This window comes from Trachypithecus francoisi, unplaced genomic scaffold (genome assembly GCF_009764315.1).
Source record: "Trachypithecus francoisi isolate TF-2019V2 unplaced genomic scaffold, Tfra_2.0 Lachesis_group19, whole genome shotgun sequence".
NCBI classification, from domain to species: Eukaryota; Metazoa; Chordata; class Mammalia; order Primates; family Cercopithecidae; genus Trachypithecus; species Trachypithecus francoisi.
Genome location: NW_022681464.1, coordinates 46,061,633 through 46,086,142, shown reverse-complemented (window position 1 = coordinate 46,086,142; position 24,510 = coordinate 46,061,633). Strand labels below are relative to the sequence as shown.

Genomic DNA, 24,510 nt, shown 5'->3' with positions numbered 1-24,510 from the left:
TGAGGAATGGTCTGTTATTTGCCCAGCATCACTCCCCTCTCTCCTTTCTGTTCACATGCTAGGACTCACCTCATTGCACTGCGCCAGCCTGAGCGCCCACGGCCACAGTGATGACTGTTCCGTCCTACTGTCCTGCTGTCCCCTAGGCTGGTAAAGGGCGCTCCTCACACAGTCCTCTTCCCACCTTTAGTGCCAGTTTCTTGGTCACCTCCCACCATCATTCAAAATACTCCAAGACGCAGATGATCTGGGGAACAGCATCAGCAGTTTTTTTATTCTGAGAACTATAGAGAAGCTGAACTATCTATGGTTTAAAGAGGATCTCAAGAGCAGGAGCCACGCCTTACACATTTTTTGGTTTTTGTATTCCCAGAATCGAGCCATATTGATAGACCAGTAAATGTCTGTTGAATGAATCAATGAAAGATCAACATCACAATAATAATTTATATTTATTAGAGGCTTACTATATGCCAGACACTATGTAACAATACCTTAAGTACATTAGGTTTTTTTGTTTGTTTTTTGTTTTTAAAGCCCCGGTGGCCCTATGAGGTAGTTAATTTTATTACCTCCATGTTACAGATGAGGAAACAGAGACGGAAATAAATGGAGGAACGAATGAACACACTGGTGTCATTTCCATTGCTGTTGTGTGAACATTTAACGCAAAGAACTTAACTACTGTGAGCTTACTGCAGCCCAGGCCCTACCCGAGACACCGTGGGTACAGCAAGGAATAAGACAGAGAGTGGGAGCTTGTTTTCCTGGAACAAACGCTTTAGTTGGAGCAGAGAGAAGGAGGCAAGAGGTGGATACTACTAACCACTTACTAACATGAAAGAATTGAGACAGAGTACGTCCTGTGGAGATAACGACAGAAGTGTGGTATGTCGGTGAGTGACCAGGACCGGGTGTTTGAGGGGTGTGGAAAGAGATCCCTGAGTAGGTGACATTTAGGCTGAGATATAGGGGGAAATGCTCATCACACCACACAGCCAGTGCAAAGGACTTAAAGCAAAAATAGTTGTATCTGAATGTGATGGTTAATACTGAGTGTCAACTTGATTGGATTGAAGCAGACAAAGTATTGATCCTGGGTGTGTCTGGGAGGGTCTTACCAAAAGAGATTAACATTTGAGTCAGTGGGCTGGGGAAGGCAGACCCACGCTTAATCTGGTGGGCACAATCTAATCAGCGAATATAAGGCAGGTAGAAAAACATGAAAAGGAGGGACAGGCCTAGCCTCCTAGTCTACATCTTTCTCCTGTGCTGGATACTTTCTGCCCTCGAACATCAGGCTCCAAGTTCTTCACTTTCGAGACTCAGACTGGCTCTCCTTGCTCCTCAGCTCGCAGACAGCCTATTGCGGGACCCTGTGATCATGCAAGTTAACACTTAATAAACTCCCCTTTATATATATACATATATATGTATGTATGTATATGACATATATATGTATATATGAAATATATGCATATACGTGTGTGTGTGTGTGTGTATCCTATTAGTTGTGTCCCTCTAAGAAAACCCTGACTAATACAGATTTTGGTACCACGAGTGGTTCTACAGGAACAGAATATTAAGGATAGAGTTATTTCGTTGGTTTTGGGGTTTCTGGAGTTGGCTGCTTAATATGATTAGACCGGAAAATGCTAAGGACGCTACTTCTAACAGTATAGAGAACACTGATAGTCCTCGGCAGCAACTGTTCAGAGAGTAGGCAAAGTAAATGCATTTGACACTCCTGATTCACCACCCATGAGAGGCACGGGTTTAGTGACTCTATACCTAATATCTTTGACCATATGTGGAGAACCAAGGAACATAATGAAGCTGGTTGGTTGCTCCTAAGATCAGTGGACAAAGTGATGAAAGGAAATGATGAACTCAGGGATTCTGTCCCCAGGTTTCAGAAGTAGATACTTAGCCTCAAATCTGCTAAGACTGCTCTGAGTGAGAGTCTTATCACCTGTAGAGAAAGAGCTGAAATTGCAGAAAAACAGACACAAGCTCTTATCATGAGTGGCTGAGCTGCAACGAAAGGTACATGCACAGCCTCACCAGGTGTCTACTGTTAAAGTGAAGGCATTGCTTGAAAAAGAATGGGACCCTGCAACTTGGAATGGGGACGTGTGGGAGGACCCAGATGAAGCTGGGGATGCTGAGTTTGTAAACTCTGATGAATCTTTTTTGCTGGAAGGAACAGCTTCCCCATCCCCAGTAGTGGCAACATCTCCTCCTGAAGAACCATGCTGCCATCAGCCTTTCCACCTTTGTCTAAGGAGATAAACCCTGTGCTGCCTGAGGCAACAGTGACGGCCTCCCCTGAGGCAGCTGCCAGGCAAGATAATGCTAATTCTCCTCAGAAGCCTTCCCCCAACACCTGTTTGCTTCTAGACCTATAAATAGACTAAAAGTCCTGGCAGGTCCCTAAACGTGAGGTTGAGAGTGTGACCCATGAGGAGCTGTGCTACACTCAAAAAGCACTGTTTGAGTTCTCTAATTTATATAAACAGTAATCTGGAGAACAGGCATGGGAATGGATATTAAGGGCATGGGATAATTGTGGAAGGAACAAATAGTTGGATCAGCCTGAATTTATTGATTTGGGTCCACTAAGTAGGGATTCTGTATTTAATGTTGCAGCTCAGGGAATTAAAAAAGGTTCTAATAGTTTATTTGCTTGGTTGGTTAAAATATGGATTAAAAGATCACCCACTGTGAGTGAGCTGGAAGTGCCTGATCTCCCTTGGTTTAATACAGAGGAAGGGATCCAAAGGCTTAGAGAGATTGGGATGGTGCAGTGGATTAGTCACTTTAGATCTACCCATCCCAGCTGAGAGGGTCCAGAAGATATATTCTTGACCAATGCTTTGCGAAATAGATTTGTGAGGGCAGCACCTGCATCTTTGGAACCACAGTCACTCAACTACAAAATTTAAATACAATGAGAATAATTGGATCCTGAGGTGGCAGGGGCCAAGTGGCAGCACTCAACTGTCAAAAGCAAAGTGGGCATAGCTACCATAATGGACAGCAGAGGCAAAGCGGCAATCAGAATAGTCTCACTTGTGTAGAGCTCTGGCATTGGCTAATTAATCATGGTGTTCCTAGAAGTGAAACTGATAGGAAGCCTACTGCATTCTTACTTACATTATACAAACAGAAAACTTCTAGGTCGAATGGACAAAAGACTAATTTGAATTGTAAAAACAGAATCACAGCCCCTCAATCAATTTCCAGACTTGAGCCAGTTTACAGACTCAGAACCCCTTGAATGAAGGGGAGGCTGGGTCCCCTTGAGGAAGAACCCCACTACATTACAGACAATATATGCAGTGAATCTTTCCCCCATCATTCCCCAAGGAGACCTCTGGCTTTCACCAGGGTAACTGTGCATTGAGGAAAGGGAAATGATCAGACATTTCAGGGACTACTGGCATGGCTCTGAGCCGACGGTGGATCCAGGGGACCTAAAATGTCATCGTGGTGCTCCAGTTAAAGTAGGGGCTTATGGAGGTCAAGTAATTAATGGAGTTTTAGCTCAGGGCCAACATACAGTGGGTCCAGTGGGTCCCCAGCCTCATCCTGTGGTCTTTTCCCCAGTGCCAGAATGCAGAATTGGCACAGACATACTCAGGGGCTGGCAGAACCCCCACACTGGCTCCCTGACTAGTAGGGTGAGGGCTACTATGGTGGGGAAGGCCAAACGGAAGCCATTAGAGCTGCCTCTACCTAGAAAACTAGTCAATCAAAAACAACATCAAATCCCTGGAGGGACTGTGGAGATTAGTGCCACCATCAAGGACCTGAAAGATGCAGAGGTGGTGATTCCCACCACATTCCAGTTCAACTCTCCCATGTGGCCTGTGCAGAAGACAGATGGATCTTGGAGAAAGACAATCTTATCACAAGCTTAACCAAGTGGTGACTCCAACTGCAGCTGCAGTACCAGATGTGATTTCACTGCTTGAGCAAATTAACACGTCTGCTGGTGCCTGGTATGCAGCCATTGACTTGGCAAATGCCTTTGTCTCCATTCCTGTCCATAAGGCCCACCAGGAACAATTTGCCTTCAGCTGGCAAGGTCAGCAATACACCTTTACTGTACTGCCTCAGAGGTATATCAACTCTCCGGCTTTGTGTCATAATCTTACTCGGAGAGACCTTGACAGCTTTTCACTTCAACAAGATATCACACTGGTCCATTACATTGATGACATTATGCTAACTGGATCTAGTGAGCAAGAAGTAGCAAAAACACTGGACTTATTGGAGAGACATTTGCGTGACAGAGGAAGGAAATAAATCCTCCTACATTTCAGGGACCTTCAACCTTCGTAAAATTTCTAGGGGTCCAGTGGTGTGGGGCCCGTCCAGATATTCCTTCTAAGGTAAAGGATAAGTTGCTGCATTTGGCCCCTACTACAACCAGGAAAGAGGTACAAGGCCTATTTGGATTTTGGAGGCAACACATTCCTCATTTGGGTGTGTTACTCCCGCCCATTTATCGAGTGACCTGAAAGGCTGCAGTTTTAAGTGAGGTCCAGAACAGAAGGCTCTGCAACAGGTCCAGGCTGCTGTGGAAGCTGCTCTGACACTTCAGCCATGTGACCCAGCAGGTCCAATGGTGCTTGAGGCGTCAGTGGCAGATAGGGATGCTGTTTGGAGCCTTTGGTAGGCCCCCATAGGTGAATCACAGCAAAGGCCTCTAGGATTTTGGAGCAAGGCTCTGACATCTTACGCAGATAACTACTCTCCTTTGGAGAGACAGCTCTTGACCTGTTACTGGAGTTTGGTGGAAACTGAACATTTGATTATCTGTCATCAAGTCACCATGGGACCTGAACTGCCTCTCATGAACTGACTGAACATTTGATTATCGGTCATCAAGTCACCATGGGACCTGAACTGCCTCTCATGAACTGGGTGCTTTCTGACCCATCTAGCCATAAAGTAGGTCATGCACAGCAGCATCCATCATCAAATGGAAGTGGTACATACATGACTGGGCTCGAGCAGGTCCTGAAGGCACAAGTAAGTTACAGCAGGAAGTGGCTCAAATGCCCATGACTCCACTCCTGCCACCCTGCCTTCTCTCCCCAGCCTGCACCAAGGCCTCTTGGGGAGTTCCCTATGATCAGTTGACAGAGGAAGAGAAGACAAGGGCCTGGTTCACAGACGGTTCTGCACGATATGCAGGCACCACGTGAAAATGGACAGCTGCAGCGCTCCAGCCCCTTTCTAGGACATCCCTGAAGGACAGCGGTGAAGGGAAATCTTCCCAGTGGGCAGAATTCCGAGCCGTGCACCTGGCTGTGCACGTTGCATGGAAAGAGAAATGGCCAGATGTGAGATTATGTACTGATTCATGGAATGTAGCCAATGGTTTGGCTGGATGATCAGGGACTTGGAAGCAGCATGATTGGAAAATTGGTGACAAAGAAATCTGGGTAAGAGGTATGCGGATAGACCTCTCTGAGTGGTCAAAAATGTGAAGATATTTGTATCCCATGTGAGTGCTCACCACCAGGTGACCTCAGTGGAGGAGGAGTTTCATAATGAAGTGGATAGGATGACCCATTCTGTGGATGACTCAGCTTCTTTCCGCAGCCACCCTGACATTGCCCAATGGGCCCATGAACAAACGGGCTATGGTGGCAGGGATAGAGGTTACACATGGGCTCAGCAACATGGACTTCCATTCATCAAGGCTGACCTGGCTACGGCCGCTGCTGAGTGCCCAATTTGCCAACAGCAGAGACCAATACTGAGCCCTTGATATGGTACCATTCCTCAGTGTCACCAGCCAGCTACCTGGTGGCAGGTTGATTATACTGGACCTCTTCCATCATGGAAATGGCAGATGTTTGTTCTCACCAGAATAGACACTTACTCTGTATATAGGTTTGCCTATCCTGCACGCAATGCTTCTGCCAAGACTACCATCCAGGGACTCACGGAATGCCTTATCCACCAATATGGTATTCCACACAACATTGCCTCTGACAAGGCACTCACTTTATGGCTAAAGAGGTGTGGCAGTGGGCTCATGCTCATGGAATTCAACATGGTCTTACCATGTTTCCCAACATTCTGAACCAGGTGGATTGATAGAACAGTGGAATGGCCTTTTGGAATCACAATTACAATGCCAACTAGGTAATAATACTTTGCAGGGCTGGGGCAAAGTTCTCCAGAAGGCCATGTATGCTCCAAATCAACATCCAATATATGGTATTGTTTCTCTAATAACCAGGATTCACATGTCCAGGAATCAAGAGGTGGAAGTAGAAGTGGCACCACTCACCACAACCCCTGGTGATCCACTAGCAAAATGTTTGCTTCCTGTTCCCATGACATGACATTCTGCTGGCCTAGAGGTCTTAGTTCCAGAGGAAGGAACGCTGCCACCAGAAGACACAATTCCATTAAACTGGGAGTTAAGATTGCCACCTGGATACTTTGGGCTCCTTCTACCTTTAGGTCAACAGGCTGAGAAGGGAGTTATAGTGTTGGCTGGGGTGACTGACCCAGAATCACTGGGTCATCTCCAGTATGCATGGAATACAGGAGATCTATTAGGGCATCTCTTAGTATTACCATGCCCTGTGATTAAAGTGAATGGGAAACTACAACAGCCCAAACCAGGCAGCACTACAAATGACCCAAACCCTTCAGGAATGAAGGTTTGGGTCACTCCACCAGGAAAAAAACCATGACCTGCTGAGATGCTTGCTGAAGGCAAATGGAATACAGAATGGGTAGTAGAAAAAGGTAGTCTTCAATACTAGCCATGACCATGTGACCAGCTGCAGAAATGAGGTGTAATTGTTATGTGTATTTCCTCCTTCTTTTGCTAAAAACGTGTTTGTGCATGTACACACTTGTACTAAGAAAAGCATTTTATTTCCTTTCTCCTTTATCATGTGACATGAGATTTATTGACTTCATATTAGCATTTAAGTACTGTTAACTTTATGTAATAGTATTTGGGTTGCAGACTGGCACGTTTCCGGTTATACAAGGGACAGATGTATTATAGTAGGCATAATTATGACCTTATTATTGTCTTTATTTGAAGATCTCAGGAGATGTGTGTGGGTTCAAGTTGACAAGGGGTGGACTCGTGATGGTTAATACTGAGTGTCAACTTGATTGGATTGAAGGATACAAAGAATTGATCCTGGGTGTGTCTGTGTGGGTGTTGCCAAAAGTGACGAACATTTGAGACAGTGGGCTGGGAAAGGCAGACCCACCCTTAATCTGGTGGGCACAATGTAATCAGCTGCCAGTGAATATAAACCAGGCAGAAAAACGTGAAAAGGAGAGACAGGCCCAGCCTCCCAGTCTGTATCTTTCTCCCGTGCTGGATGCTTCCTGTCCTCAAATATCAGACTCCAGGTTCTTCAGATTTGGGGAGTCAGACTGGCTCTCCTTGCTCCTCAGCCTGCAGACAGCCTATTGTGGGACCTTGTGATCATATAAGTTAATACTTAATAAACTCATATATATACATACACACACACACACACACACACACACAGTATTAGTTCTGAGAACTTTGACTAATACACTGAGTAACAAAAATAATTCCAGTGTGGTTAGAAGGTGCAAGAGCCGGGGGCTTTATAGGGCAAGCTAAGGATTTAGGGTTTGCTGTTTAAGTGCAACAAGAAAGTGCTGGAGGGTTTAAGGCAGAGGAATGATATCTGACTTCAGTGTTGAAAAGACCCATGTGGTCAGCACGTAGAGAAGGGACATTACAGAGGGATATGAAACAGGAGGACCCTCAGGAGGCCACTGTGGCCATCCAGTCATGAGCGGTGGCAGGGGAAGCAGGATGCTGTGTGACTTATTTTAACTCCCTTGTTGGTTTTCCACTATGCTGCTGCTACACCTGCAAATGTGTGTAGCCTGGTTATTTTCCAGCATTCTACAGCTGCTGGAATATCTAGTTTCTAAGACTGTTTCTCTCTTTTTGGCCACTTTGTTTTTCTAAAATAAAGACTACAAACCTAAGTCCACAAGCACACATAAGAAAAAGGCAGTCCCAATTGTCCTTCCCTCTCCTGGCTGTGACAGTGACCACCAGTCAGCGCTGGCTTCATGCTCACACCTGAAAAGTGAGATTTCTGGTCTTCTCAGAAGGCCCTTATCCCAAAATACACTCTTTCATTGGTTTATCCGGTAGTCCTAAAGTCTAGAATTTTCCAATGTGTGCTCCCAGGACATTAGTGCCAAGGGTAAGAAATAGGGGTTCTGTGGTCAGGTAAGTTTGGAAAACACTGCATGTTGTACTAAACTCTTAGAAATTCACCATTTGCGGTAGACATTAAGCTCTGAACAGTCCTGCCGTGTATAGCATTTAACTTTTAGCCCAGCATTTCTCAAAAAGACCTAATCATGAAACTCAATATCTCACTGTCATAAATTACTGAATAAATAAAATAAAAATAAAGAAAAATGTTTCCCAACAGGAAAGACATCACAAAATTCAAGGTGCTACATGGGAAGAAGAATAAAGCATGATTTGGTGAAGAATGGAGAATCAAAAATCAGTGCCCAAGGAGGGGCAGCACTGAACTACAGACACCACTGATAAGCTTTGAACCCCTCTTATACTGACCCCCCACCCACCCACAGTGTTGTTTCATTGTTAACGGAAAAGCAGAAATTAAGCAAGCAAAAAATATATATATTTTTTCTTATGTTTCTATTAAGAAAAGAGATGGAGATGAAGGGCCAAAAATTGGGATGAGGAATACAGAGATGGGAAAGTCTAAATAACAATATTTAGAGACTTTCAAATTAAGATTTCAAACAATTTTCAAACTCCCTTTGGGGAAGAGCCAAAAAAGAAACCTAGAAAGCAGTAACGTCAAAAGCGATAAACAGATATGGATCAACAAAAAATCAGACATGAGTTTCCTTTGACTTTGGAGTAAACAAAAGCCAGGGCTATTTTAAGGCAGGAGAGGCTGGGTAAATAAACATCTTGGACGACTGTATGAGTGTGGCGGGGAATGCACAAGATCTCATTGCAGGGGAGCAAGCAGAAAAAATTAAGCAAAATCAGAGTATGATTTTAAAAAGCAACTGGAAGACAAAATCACCAGCGGGCTATTAAATTCACACTTCAAATACACTCTTTTAAAGAAAATGCATTATATGCATATTCAAAGCTATAAAACATTATAGTTTGGCTCACACTGTAAAGATTTATTTATTTACTTATTTATTTACATGGAGTCTCGCTCTGTTGCCCAGGCTAGAGTGCAATGGCGTGATCTCGGCTCACTGTAACCTCCGCCTCCCAGGTTCAAGCGATTCTCCTGCCTCAGTCTACCGAGTAGCTGGGACTACAGGTGCATGCCATCATGTCCAGCTAATTTTTGTATTTTTAGTAGAGACAAGGTTTCACCATGTTGGCCAGGATGGTCTCAATCTCCTGACCTCATGATCCACCCACCTAGGCCTGCAAAGGTATTAAGAGTCTGACTGGAATACTTCTCCTTCCTTAGGAGATGAGCAATGCATTTCCAACATAGATACCAGAACTAGATTCCATTTGCAAATCTGACTGGATCTACTGGAATAGATAACCAACTAGTGTCATAAGGATAAGATAATATCTGACCTTTGTTTTCTTCTACATAATTAATTTTGGGAGAATACACCCTTATTCTAAAGATATTTGCAAAACATTTTGATACCCAATTTAAGAAATGCTTTAGGGACTCTGTCATATATTTTAAAATAACCTACATGGCAGGAAATTGTTGCACTTTGATGGTGGCTTTAGTGTTTGAAAATAGCCCAAAATAGTGATAAGTGAAGTCCAGTGAATGAAGCGGGGACGTCAGGCAGTGGGTCAGAAATGCAGTGTGGCTCTAAAGCGATGCAATGGCAACCACGATGATGCTTTGCAGCAAAACTGATCATGCTTTGAAAGTTATTGCTAAAGAGGTTTGTGATTGTTAATGAAAAATCCTAGGAGGTGGAACTTTCTAGAAAACACTGGCTCACAAGAAACAAAGCCCATTTTATGAGGCTCCCTCTTGTCACTGCCTTGCAATCTGACCTTTCATCTTCTCTTGTGACTGAGGATGGGTTACCAGAGGCCGTGTGCTACAGCAGCCTTGTCTGGCCTGCAATGCAAGCCTGGCTCCAGCTAAGAATATTTCCTTGCTTACCAGCTGGACTGATTTTTGGGCCCCAAGGCCAACAGGAGTCAGGATTAACTAAGCATGAGCAAGCTCTAATATTTAGTTTGAAAAATATTTAGTTTGAAAACTAGTATTTAGTTTGATCAGCGGAAGGAGGGGGGTTAAAGAACAGGAAGCTCACACCCCCACAGCTAATGCTGGAGCCATGATGGCAACATCTGAGTAGGGAGCTCCGAGGGTGAGTCTGACTTACACACACTTGAGGTGTCTGTACAGCCTTCCCTTTCCTTTTATGGATAATATAAATATCTGAGATCTCATAAAATCTACAATGTCAATGCAATATTGCAACTGATTACATTCAGTATTTCACTCAGTATCTTTTTCTGACTCAAATCTTGTTTATATCATCCTGTGTTCTTATGGGATTGCTTAGCTTCAATTAATAACTGTAATGTACCTTGGTTTTCTTTAAAGGCATGTCTAGTAATAAACTATGGGTGATGAAGCTCCTTTATTTCTGCAGATACACAAAACCAATTCAAATCTAAACATGCGCACACATTTTGTTCATGCTATTCCCATCACTGGTGTGCACAGTCTGCATGATTCTGTTTTAGGAGCAGGTGAGGGAGGATCATCGAAATATTAGAAGTTCAAAGCCTAAACTAGAATGTCTCTCCTTCATAACCAACTGTTTTCTAAAATCCTGAACCACATCTCTAACATAGCAAAAAAAAATTACTGTTCTTAGCAGTTCCTAACCTTTCTTTGAGGGCAAGTCCTAAGTGTATGTACATATGATGGTTATTAAGAAGGCCAGAGCAATTTAGATATAAAAATTCTGGCATGTAGGTTAAAAAGCAGTGATTTATGGCCATACCTTTTAATATTAAAAAAGGCATGTGCAGAAATATTACCCTGAGAATTGTGAAAATATTTCTTAGCCTTGAACACCTCATTCTAGAGATGATGTAATTGAAAAATAGAGAGTTACTGTAACTTGGCAAAGTCGCATAGCTCGTTATGAACAGGATCCAGATTTGTTCGTTAGACCCTCAGACCAGGGCCCTTTCCAACCCAAGTGCTGCCCAGTTTCCCTAGTACAGGTCCACGTTCCCATGGCAATGCCAAAGCCGGTGCTGCCCGGCAGGGACAGTCCGGGGAACGCAGCAGGAGGAAGGAGGTGGCAGCAGCAGGGACGGCCCAACTCTGCCCATCTCTCTAATTCACTTCCACGGTGCTTCAGTTCACAATTACCAGCTTGCTAAGGGTCTTCATCCTTCCTCCTTTTCTACACCTGTGGCCAAACTGCTGACCTAGAGGGTTTGACCGCAAGAGAAAACAGATCGATTTGTGTGGTTCCAGGAGAGCTAAAAACATTTTAAAAAATAATGTGCATTTCAAGGATGTGACTCCAGTCAAGTTTTACCATCATCAGATGGGTTTTTCCTTCTCTGTTCACTGCAAAGCAAGTAAAACGTGTTAATTGCCATCCTGATACAATTCACATTTATGAAAGTCACAGAGTATACATTAGGCTGTTATAAATTTTATATTCAAAGACTTGAAAACCAATCGCTATAGGAAACTAGACCTAACTCTATTTTCAGACTTCTGAGATGCTCAAGAGAAAAAAAACATTAGTCAGTGAATGTTTTAATTAGTCGATTGGTAAATATTTCTTCAGTGTTCCTGTGTATTACAGTCCTTGCTGGGTAGCTGCTGTGTAATGAACAGATGTAATGTTCACAATCTGAAAAACCTACAATCCAAAAGATATGGTGTTTTTTGTTGTTGTTGTCGTTGTTGTTTTGTTTGTTTGTTTTTTGAGACCAAGCCTCACTCTGCAGCCCAAGCCAGAGTGCGGTGGCACACTCTCGGCTCACTGCAACCTCCCCCCCGGGGCTCAAGTAATTCTCGTGCCTCAGCCTCCCGAGTAGCTGGGACTACAGGTGCGTGCCACCTCACCCAGTTATTCTTTTTGTATTTTAGCAGAGACAGGCTTTCACCATGTTCCCCAGGATGCTCTCGAATTCCTGAGCTCAGGCGATCCACCCTCCTCAGCCTCCCAAAGTGCTCGGATTACAGGCATGAGCCACTAAACTCGGCCAAAAGATGTTTTCAAATGGCTGTTATCTGTATGTTGAGGAGTAAGTTCCATGCTGGGGATATCAACAAGGACTATACAAGATCCCCGAACCTACAGACACATAGGAGGAAAGAGACTGATCCTATAACTAAATTTTAATACATCACTCTGTAATGAGTATGAACAAAGTGGCGGGTGAACACAGAAGGAACAAATCCTTCTGCCTGGGAAGAAGAATTAAAGGAGAAAAGAAGTCACATTGTTTCAAAGGTAACCATGAACCATAGCACAGAGGCTTTCTGATGTATCTGACTGGGGAGAAGAGAGCAAAGACAAGACCATTCTCAACTTGCAACGGGTCATGTTCCAAAGCTGCTTGTAAGTTGATTGGTTCTCTAAATTATCTGCCCATTGAAACTGTGCTGCTATTGATGAGAAGGACTCACACTAGCCAATGTTTTACTCATAATCATGCCTAACTTCTGAGTCTGGAGCTATTCATAAGAGCAACTATTTAACTGAGTATTTACCGTATGTCAAGCACTGCTCAAAGCACTTTATAAGCACTGACATCTAAGCTTTGCAACAATCCTCTGTGCTATGTTCTATTATTATCATGTTCCAGATGAAATCTCTCAAACACAGAGGTCAAACAACTTAAACAAGGTCACACAGCTGAATGACAGAGCCAAGATCAGTACTCAAATAATCTGGCTTTAGAGCTGGGGCTCTTAGTCAAGATGGTGCATTTCACCTTGAACATCAGAAACCATGTAATGCAAATAAAAGCAGGAGGAAGAGAAAGCATTTTTGTATTGTTTCTGGTGTGCAGAGCAGGTCTCGAGACAGATGCGCTACCTTCTGTGTTGGAAGTCTTCTTGATAAGCCCCTAATTGTCCAGTGATATTATGACGCTCTAAAAATAGGTGGGCATCTAGATCATACCTGTACCCACAATTTAGATAGTCTCTCTCCCACTTATTTAAAAATGTCCATCCCATCCCAGCTAGACGATGGGAGCAAATAAGCTATTTGACCTAATAAATAGCCATTTTATCTTTTCACAGGTATTTGCACTTCAAATGAAGATACCTGTTACTCAAAGAAATGGGTTGGGATAAGTAAAATAAAAATGTAATCAGCAGTGTAGTCGGGTCACCGGCCTCCCTTTCCTTTAAGGGGTTCTGAGACTCGAATCTGGGAATTGATTGAGGGACCGTGACTCACTCTTTTGGTAATTTAAGATAGATTTCTGTTCACTTGACCTAGAACTCTTCTGCTTATAGAGATCACGTCAGAATTCAGTAGTCTGCCCATCGAGTTCTCTTCTAGGGACACCACGATCACCTACCCAATGCCATAGGACTCCCAAGTCAGGCTGTTCAGATTGCTGCTTTGACTCCACTGTCCCCCAGGATGGCAACACTTAGTCTTTGGTGATCACATGGCCCCTGCCACCTGGGATCCAACCATCCCTGCTGCAGTTAAGGACCCACAGTCAGCAGCAGCAGCTTCCACTGCAATCTCTGACTGGCAGAGAAGAGCAGCCCCAGAGCTCTTCACAGACACCTGAGGCTCCCTTCACCATTTTTTTCCCCACACTTGTGGTGGAAGTGTGTCCTCTGCACCCTCCCAAGGTGGATGAGCAGATCTTTTATGATAAATCCACTGTAACATCCCAATCTCCCTAAGCCCTTGGATCCCTTCCGCTATGGCACACCGAGGCAGCTCTGGCAGCTCTGGCATTTCAAATTCGTTTAGTGTAGGCCACACTTTGGTGCGTGTTTCCACCACCAACCAAACTGTCAGAGCCCTTTCTAAGCCCTGGAGGTCCAACACTGACCGATCCAACTTCATGTTCCTTGCATCATTATTCCACACCCTAATACCCATTCCCACACATGTTCCTCTGATTTCTATCTAAACTGAGAAAATTATGTCACTTTGGAGTACAGATCTCATGGGTCATACTTTGTGCCTCATCTTTAGAAGCCTAGGGACTTGTCTAGCTAAAGGTCTAGAAGCAAAGAGGGGTGTTAGCGTAGATCCTCAGAAAAATGTCAGTGGTATCTGCGAGGCACACTAAGTTACCTTCACCTACAGGAGGCAGAGATGACACTGTTATTGCTGCTAATATCCAGTCTCTGTCATGGCCACAGACCCACTTTTCCCATTTTAGCTGAGCACATTATCAACCAAAATAAGAACGACATTTCCCGGCTCCCTTTACAGTTAGGTAGGTGGAGATTACTAAACTCAGGCTAACTGGATGTGAGCAGAGGTGATCCTTGCAGCTTCCTGGCTGTACCCACAGAGGGTGGGGAAGGAGTGCTCCTTCTGCATCTGCTTCCCCCAGCCTTCAGCTTGATGTGGACGTGGTAACAGGCTGTCTGGAACCATGCAGAGGAATGCAATCCATGTGGGATAGAAGAGCATGGCTGCGCCCTGGGAAACTTCATTAAGCAGAGTTAACATACCTGCTCCAATCACCTACATTTTGACTATCAGGGGAGACAGACTAAGTTTGTCTTATCCAAGCGTCATTATGCCGAGAAACCTATATGGAAAAGAGAACTCAAGAAGAACAGAATCGTCTTTGCTTAGAACTGGCTGACAGGGCCTTCTATCAACTGAAGAAAAGAGCCTATTTGCTGCCAGTCAGGACTACAAGCCTGTTGGGCTAAAGACCAAGTGGTATATTTAAGGGAGAAGGGTAACAATGGATTGACTGGTTTGACCAAGGTTAAGGCTGGAATGTAACTGACCACTGAGAAAAGCCCCAACTACGCTTCTCGGAAGAATAGATTCTGGGGGGCTTAGGGCAGGGGAAGGCACATCTGGCACCACACAGGGTAAAAACGGAATGAGGCCAAGAGGCCAGGTTGGAGGCCTGAGGTTCCGCAAGCTGCAGGGTGCACAGGATGTAGAGCCACGCAATACATACGTGGACCGAGATGAAAGTTTAAGGGCAAAACTTAGAGGTGTGCCCATGAACAAGGTGCTTGGTGTGGACAGCGCTGGCACCCAAGGCAGCAGTGGCACCCACAGTCTCGTCACAAATGTGCAGGCTAAGTAGCAGAAGGGCGGCATGTTCGCTGGACCTAGGACTCTTCTGAGCACACACCAGAGAAGGCCCCGGGGAGAAAGGATGCTTGGTGTTGACCAAGTTGAATCTAAAGCGGGGTGGAGAGTTCAGAGTTGGCAACAATACTGAGGAGACAATAACCTGAGTTTGGGCTGCAGAATGAAATCACTCCTGAAGACAGCAGCGAAGGGCTCCGCAAAAGCTTCCCCCTCCAGGTGACTGGTGAAATGGCCACAGAAAGCCTAAGTAGTTTCTGGCAGAACTAACCTCATATATAGGCCAAATCCATTCCTTTCTTGTAAAATATATTTATAATTTGCAAGTTCATATACAAAAGGAGTTTAAACATGTCTATCCATGGTATCCTAGTTTAATGCAGGATTGTGCCCAAACAGTACAGCACAAAAGGGGAATTTTAAAACAGCAAGTCATAATCAGAAAACTTCACCATCCTGTATGATAAAGCAAGGCAAGTAAAAATTATATGTGTACGCTGCAGGCGCAATGAAAACATTTTATAAGCTGGTAACTGTTACACATATTTTCTTTAAAAACCCAACACATTGAAAAAATGCAAAGCTGTATGTTGGTCTTAAATTTTAAAAATAATTTAGCTAAATGTTCTATGCCTATTAAATAATTACTAGACAGTTCAGAAATTATGAAATTATTAGAAACTGTGTGTCCGATGGGCTTTTCACGATGTTCAGTCTGTACTTCTCATCATTTTGATTTTGTCACATCCTAGACAGGTCTGGAAGGTCAAGTGGAAGCTCTGAGGAATACGACAAACCTCAACTGACAGCCAAACATTTAAAAAATGTTTCCCAGGCCAGGCATGGTGGCTCACGCCTGTAATGCCAGTACTTTGGGAGGCCAAGGCAGGAGGATCACTTGAACTCAGGAGTTCAAAACCAGCCTGACCAACATGGTGAAACTCCGTCTCTACTAAAAATACAAAATATTAGCGGAGTGGGGTGGTGTGGTGCACGCATGTAATCCCAGCTACTCTGGAGGCTGAGGCAGGAGAACTGCTTGAACCTGGGAGGTAGAAGTTGCAGTGAGCCAAGATGGTGCCACTGCACTCCAGCCTGGGCAACAGTGCGAGATTACCTCAAAAAAATTTTTTTTGCCAATATTTTTGTGTTTTGCCTCATTTCAATGGGTTTTTTTTTTATTTTGTTTGATTCCATATTCTCAAGACAACTGTTTAAATCAAAAATCTTACAAGCTCTAATGTTGTAGACTACACACATGGTATCATCATATTGTTCTTCATCAATTGTTCTTCAATATCCAGATGGGCTTATGCTATTCTAAGTTCTCCTGAATATTTATGCAAAAAAGCATAATATCATACACATCATTACTACGTAACTTCACATACAATTAACTGTTAGTAACACAAGGACCCAAAAGGAAAATGACATGTTAGAAATAAAATCACATTAAATAAAGACTACAAAAATGATGCTGAAAGACAAAAGTAAACATCATCAGTATTGTTCCAGTGAGAACAATATGTAATTGTTCTAAATATTGTTTTCAAGTCCTATTACTTTATCAGAAGAATGCAACTGCAGATTTGGAATACTGAGTAAAACTGGTTAGAAAAAATCCTGAGAATTAAAAATCAACACACACACACACACACACACACACACACACACACACATAATTTGGCTCCAGGAAGGCATTAAGTTGCTGTCCCATGAATCCCACATCCTCAGATGAGCCTTCTCCTGGTCCATGCTCTTACCTCCTAGTCTGTTAATTTTGACTGAGACATCGCCTGAGCATTCTGCTCTCTGCTCATCTTTATAAAGGTAAGGCAGCGCCTGCTGTGTGTCAGGCTTTATACAAGGTGTGCTGTGCACACTATCTCACAACCATGCAAGGAGGGAAATGTGAATATCTCCATTTTACAGAAAGAAACGAGAAACAAAAGGAACTCCACAGTCACACAGTAAAGGGCAGAGCCATGATGTCAATGAGAGCCTCTTAAACTGCCCAGTGGCAACATCATCCTCCCTCAAAGGTAAAGTCCAAAGTCATCTGCTTATCTCTGACTAGAAACAAACACACATCACCCGTAAAGAAACATACACAAAGCAATCGGATGGACACACAGCTCCAGCCCCCACAGCTCAGGAGACTACATGCTTGTGCCCATCTGTGTGGATGACATATTTTATTGTAGAAATAAGCTCTAAACTTCTGATCCTTTCCACTGTTCCTTTTTTCATTTCTGAACTTGATAAATAGTATCTACTTATAAAAGGCTGAGAAAGCGTGACAGAAAAGCAAGTTACTTTATTAAATGCTTTCCATGAATCCTTTGGCAGCTGCAGCCACCTACCACTGAGAGCTACAGCCACTGTGATAGGGGAGGCCAATGCTGATCACATAAACATTAGCTTCATTTGTAATTCTTGGACTGTGTGGAAGTGTGATTTCAAAATGATATACATTACACAAGGAAAATGTATCATACTGTAAAGAGAAAATTATGATTAGCTAGCCATATCTGTATCTATTTCAAAAGTGAGCCCGTATTTTCACTCACGCTTTAATCCAACTATCCTTAAAGGAAGTTTTAGAGATTCTTGCTGATTTGAGTACTGTTTTCAGAGCACCAGCTGACTGGGTGATTCTTGTTTGTGGGACACAGTCCCCTATTCTGCTCTGCTCTTTCCCAAGCTCTGATTGCCTGTTTTAGGGGACAGGCAGCCATGGCCTCTAATCTCCTGTTCTCCCAAGCAAGGCTTCCCCTTTCCTCCCCCTGAAAATGTGTAAGTCATTTCTTCCAGGCAAGACATTAGGGAACTCCAGGCAACACTGGGCAAGACGGAATAAATGATCGGGATCATGAATTAAAAACAAATAGACCAGTGCATTCTTGACTCTCAAAAAAAATCATATACCTAAGACGGGTGGTATAGTAGAATCATGTTAAAAGAAGATAAAATGTAACAGATAAACAGATAAATGTAAAATATTTGTAAAATGTTCAAAAACTATAGTTATCATAATTATTAGAGATTGCATAATATGGGAAGTCTTTACCTTTTTGTATATTATGTGTAAGAAAAATAATCAGATGACTAGCAACCAGTCACAGATAATTTGGGAGATATTTAAAATGTTTGGTGGCTATGACTATATGCATATCCATCACTGGATGTTCATTTTGGATGGTAAGTAACATATTCTATTATGGTTTTGTTTTGCTTTTAACACTCATGAATCACATAACATCTGCATTGAAGAGGCCTGGATTTCACTTATCACTTCCCTTAAAATGTCTCTTATAGGGAAAAATCTGTAACCATTAGATTAAACACAATAGCAGTTAATTTTTAACATCTATCATTAAGTAAAAAGACTAGGAATTTCGGTGCAGGAAAATTTCAACATCAGCGTTAGAGAAATGAGTTTAAAGGAAAATATGTAAGCTTCTGCAGAGGCTTAGCTTTGAAGGCTGCCTTTTCCAGATATAAAAATAGATGGCTAAAATGTAAAATCGATTCTAATGGCAAGTAGACCTTTGCACTTACTATGCGCAGGAAAGAAACCTGAATATTTGACTTAGTAGCACCTTGGGAGTAGGCAGACCTGAAAACCCTCCAATAACCTTGGAAATCTCCACTTTTTGCAGAAAAGAATCAAATGGTCAAATAAGGTGGCATATCTGCTCAGCCCTCTTTCATCCCTGTAAGTAAGTATCATGATTAGAAGATGTCAATAATTTTCTAGAATGCAGGTTATCTGTTTTAAGCACCCAACACATGAAGGGGTCACTAGGGTCAGGTCTCCCAGAGAGCTCAGGCCCTCTTCCAGCCAGAGGCCAGTTCACCTCCTCTGCTTTCTCCTGGATGAGGCTTTTCCTAGGGCATGGGAAAGCAACAGGTTCCAGGCTGAGCAAGTGGGACCACTACCTTCTAAACCCCCACACCCTCATACTCACACTCACACATACTCCTAACACATGTGCACACTCACACTTATGCACTCAAACTCACGTTCACACAAACTCTTACACAGTCATGCACACACACACACCCAGGTTAGTCTCCCTGAACCCAGAAGAGGTGTGGGAGTCCTGAAGAATGAGCTGGACAAGGAAGGCAGCCCCAGAATCTCCTGGGCAGACTCAGCTGTCCCCCAGGGAGGAGGCAGTTTGCGTGTTGGCCAAGGTTACTATCTTGTCGCCCCTGGAATCCCAGCTCCTCCCAAGAAAGTCCAGGATCAAAGTGGACTCAGGCAGCCAGAGCCCTCAGCCTGCCCTGGGGTACAAGCCAGCCAGCAGGAGGTGAACAGTGTGCTGGCACCACAGAAGAAGCTGTGTGGGGGACCCAGGGGGGAGAGGCAGGGCTGAGTCCAGACCCCAGTCCCTCACCTCCACCCTGGCTGCAGAGTCACTTGCCCCACACCCCTGTGCCCAGCAACCCAAGCTGGGAATGTTGTGAGCCAGGTCAGCTCCTCTTGGGAGGGCAGAGCACTACAGCCCTACTGAAGGAGTTTGGAGCATAGGCCACCACCCTTTAGTAGGACTGACAGGACCCCAACCCCAGCAGCTGTGGGGCTTGGAGGCAGGTAAGGGAGCCCAACCTGCAAAAGCCTATGCTCAGGGCGAGGTCGCAGGCAATCGCTGCTGGAACGTCATTCCGCCACTGGTGCAAGTCACAGAGTGGACCAAGCGGGCTGCAGGGAACCACCTGCCTAACTCTTCCAACAGTCACAGTGAGCTGCTGTCCCTTGGAGAGGGAGACGGGGGATGGGGAAGAGGGTGTCCATCCTCCAGGAACAGTAGGGAGGAGACACCGATAGAGGGACTGGGACGGAGGAGAGCAGCCTTTAACCTTAATGCCACACCACAGGACCCCCACCCCCAGTCTGCATTCAGGATCACAAATCACGCCTCATGCTAAAAGCCCCTTGTTAACTCGGTCACTAGCTTCCAAACTTCACAAATAGTAAATGTGCCAGGCACAGTGCCAAATGCTTAGGATACAGAGATGATTCCTGAACAGTGACACCCTCTGTAAGGCACCTGAAGAATCCCTTTCCCAAATCGCTTTTCAAGCTGGCAGGGAGAGAGGTATATATCTGCTTTGTGGAAGCTTAGCTCTTTATCTGTGCGAGTGAGATTAGACCCCTGTAAAATGGAGACTCAAACTGCAAAGTAGAGAAGGAGGCCAGCATCCACCCGCGGGTCCCTCCTGCTGCCCGGGGAACCCGCCTGGCCACACCTTCTTTCCATTCGGAGCGCCTTTCTGGGTTTTCCGATGAGGTTTGTAGAAAAGACATCTCCTAGATTCTTCACTCACGAAGTGTGTTACAAAAACTCTCCCGGTAACTGTCCTGACCCTCACCAATCACACTAGAGCCCTCATTCGATTGCTTGCACAAAGAAAACATTTAACACAGGTGTGATCAACCTCTGGCAAGATGCCGAGTCATCAGCCTCGGTCAGGATGCAAAAAGGTGGCCTTTTCTGCGAAGGTCACGCCCTCTGTAAATGCAGTGACTACTTGGTGAAAGCGCTCTACTTCCTAGCTCTTGTTGGTGAGAGTGAGAGCAAGGCGCCAGGGTCCGTCATTCTTAGGCGAGGAATTCAATGTCACAGGCACGCACCGCCTGTTTGAAGAGAAGCCAGACACCGTCCGACTCCCAGAACGCAGCACCCAGTTGCTTTGCACGCCAGGCCAGTGCTGGGGAAACGGTGCAATGCTTGTCTGGGCGTCAAGGAGGCTCCCCTGCGGTCCTCCCTGAGCCCTTGCCAGTCCCAAGGAGTTCCAACCCTGCTTTCTAACCCTTTAAAATCTGGAGAGGGCGGTCGCTGGGAGGCGGAACTAGGCGTTGGGGGGTCTATAGCCTTAGTATCCAGCACTTTTGTAGTAGGGACTTTTGTGGAGGTTTAAAACAATAAGTAAGAAACATCAAGGCGTGTCTCGTGTCTCCCCGTACCTCGTCCCTCTTTTTCTGTTTTCAATGACCGGAGTCCTTCACTTCTTCCTTCGTGGCTGCTGGGATTTGGGGTCTGGGAGACATGGCCTCTGGGCCGTCAGGACACACAGCATGCTGTGCTTCTGCAGGGTCAGTGGGGCGAGGGGCGCAGGGAGGGGCCTGACTGTCCCTACGATGGGGACGCATTCGCCTTCCAGCCACAGCAGTGGCCATCCTTAGTGCACAAGTCAGTACTCCACGAAAGAAAATCCACGTGTAACTCAATTCAACATAAACAGTTTCCAGCACATGCCCATCCCGCGCATCCGGTTAAGAGGTACCCCGATCGCGCGCCCGAGTGGGAAGTGAGAGAGCCAGGCTGTGCACCAGGGACAGCGCGCGTCTGACGCCGCCGGCCTCGCGAGCCGAACCCCAGAGCACCAGAGCCCTTCGCTTTGTTAGGAAGTCCCCCACCCAGGCGCCCCCTCGTCCTCCTCAAGTGCCCTCGGCGAGCGGACCAGACTCACCTACTGCCAGGCAGACGGGCAGCAGCAGCCTGAAGATGAGCCCGCACACCACTTCCGAGGCCATCGCGTCGGTCCGGCGAGTCGGGGCAGAAGGGCGAGGCTGAGGGTCGCTAGGGGTGGTGGGACGCCAGGCCCATGCCCGTCTACGGTCTCTCGCCGCCGGCAGCTCGCAGCCACCCGAGCATCGCCTCGGCGCGGGCCGCGGCTCTCTCCGCCCCGAGGTCGCGCTCCCGGGGCTCCTGGCCGCCCCTCTCCCACCGGGCTCTGGGTAGCTCCTCACCAGGCTCTTGGCGGCCACCTAGCCCGGCGCCCGGGCCCCTGTGCCCGGCCCATGAAGTGTGAATCCTGGATCCGGCAGCGGCGGCGGGTTCTTCAGGGGTAGCTGGTGCCGGGGTCTTGGAGAGGGACGCTTTGGGAGGGTCCTGGGAGGCGGCGCGGCGAGCAAAGCGAGCAAGAAGGGCGAGCTGCGCTACCGCCCGGCTCCCGGGGCGTCGTTCGGGGGCGGCCGCGGAGTTTTCTATTTGGAAGCCCCTCAGAAGCCGCCGCGTCTCCTTCGCCCGGCCTCGTCTCCGCTGCCCACACGGGCTGCCGCGCTCCGGCCTCGGCCCCGGCTCTCGGAGCTGCTCTGGGAGTCTCGCCCTCCAGCCCCCGGGCGGCCCGCGGCGGATCCCCGAGCGGCAGCGCAACTCAGCCCCTGCGCCCCCCAGCTTCGGGCCGGGGAGACCGGGGTGGGAGCTGCCAGGCGCGCAGAACCATCCCCGCCGCCGCGGGGCTCGCCGTGTGGGTCCGCTCCACCCGCGGCGCTGCGAGTCCCGTCCTCACTCGAAGGAACGGCGCGAGCGCGGGCAGAAATGGAGACCACAGCGCATATCGGGTGAGCGGGTCTCCCACTCCCTCCTCCACCGCCTCACTTTAAAACTCCAGAGAAAAACCAGCGCCGTCCCGGCGCCCAGCGCGACCCCGGCCCGCCGCCTGCCTGCCTCGCCCTCACCGCGCAGCCGGGGCTCCCCGGCGGCGCGCGCTTCTCCACCTTCAATGAAACTTTCGAAGCCCTCACTCGGGGACGGGCGTGTTCCCCGGCCAATGGGAGGGCGGCTCCGGGGCCTGCGCGCGCCGAGCCCGCCCCCGAGCGGCCGGGGAAGTGCGAGCCTCGCACCGGCGCGGAGGGCGAGCCCGCGCCCGCGGCTCCCGCGCCTGGGAGACACCCGGCCTGGCCTGCCAGGTGGGCTGCGCGCCTTGGCTCGCCCTCCGCGGGCACTCCTGCCCCACTGGCTCCCGCAGCGCCGCGGCTCTGCGCGGTCCCGTCATTCCGGAGGTGCGCCCTGCATCCAGTCCACCCGGCCGGGCCCTGAGCTTGCCCAGACCCAAGGAACCGTTTAAGGTCCCAGGGAAACGCACAGGCCCTGCAGGAGAGGAGCCAGGGGCTTGAACAGTGCTGTGCGACCCCCACTTCTGCTGGGTCCACAGGTCCACACTGGCATTAAGAAGAATAGAGCCGACTTCTTCCGCACCATTCACCCTCCCCATATTTCACACAGCAAGAACTTTCCATTCTGAATAGACTCTGGGAAATTCCGGGTTTCCCCAGCAGATAGGCACCCACTGTGTGCATTTGGGGGAACTCTTCGTTTTCGCCTCAGCTTTGCTCTTTGCTTGTCGTGGCTCTGGGGAAAGAGAGCGTTGGCACTGAGAAGATTCTCCCTTTCTCCTAGTGCACGCCTTTTTGCCCGTTCTAGGCAAGATCTAGAGAAATCTGACTCTAGCTGGGAGACTGCAGTGTGCCTGGGTCTTTTATTTAACTGTTATCCGAGAGTGGAGGAGACTCGCTAGAGCACGGTAGGGGTCTTTCCGGACCTGGAGGAAGAGGCTGTTAGCATCTGCAGAGAGGACTATTCAGGACTGGCGTTCCATCAGGAGGACACACTGGGAAGGACCTGGCTTTCCTTCCGCACCTACATTCCTGGCTTGCATTAATCAGAGGGGATGGAGCTGGGAGCTGATGAAAAACATGCAAACCCCGTCTTTTTAGCCATTTGAAACACTTCTGTGGACATCCCTTTTTTGAGACAGGGTAAGCTTGTGGTCTGAGCTCAGATGACTTCACGAATTCTCCGAGAACTACAGAGAAACTATGAATCATTGCTTTTTGAATGAAGACTCAGGACAGTTGGAATACTGTGAAGACACCCTGAAACAGACCACCATGTGCTCTGCCATCCTCAAGAAGCTTAGATGGCACCTAAACCCCGGCGTAGTCATGAGCTCCACAGCAGACCTACAGGAGAGGATAGAACTTAAATTAGCAGCCAGTCACCAAGAAATGCTACCAAGAAATGGTTTGTGTAGCCTGTTTGTAGAAACCTGATATAAATCTACCACTAATTTTGATGTTCGTAAGTCTGCCTTCACATCCATGCCCTCCCCACCTCACCGCCCTTACGACTCGTTCTTGGGAGCTAACAGGTGAAGGACTCCTGAAATGTAAATAATATTGTGTCCTCACATGAATTCTGTATTCTCTGAATACCTTCTCATGTTCTTGACAGGCTTTCCATACTAACAACTGTCTAGACTTTTTCACAATAATTATCTTTCAAAATAACATAAGCTGGGAGGCACAAGAATCCCAGCAGGTGGGTGGTCTTACCAAATACACTTCGGGCTTTCTCTGCCACAGTGTGTACC

At 46.6% G+C, this 24,510-nt stretch overlaps 1 protein-coding gene across 1 annotated transcript in view; it reads right to left on the bottom strand.

Moving 5' to 3' along the window:
* PIEZO2 (piezo type mechanosensitive ion channel component 2) overlaps positions 1-21,926 on the bottom strand; it is a 266,512-nt gene extending 244,586 nt beyond the window's left edge. Inside the window, exon 1 of the mRNA XM_033178375.1 lies at positions 21,826-21,926. Coding sequence (XP_033034266.1) covers positions 21,826-21,889 — 64 coding nt within the window. The 5' untranslated portion in view covers positions 21,890-21,926. The remainder of the gene's footprint in view (positions 1-21,825) is intronic.
* Between the last annotated feature and the right edge of the window lie 2,584 nt (positions 21,927-24,510).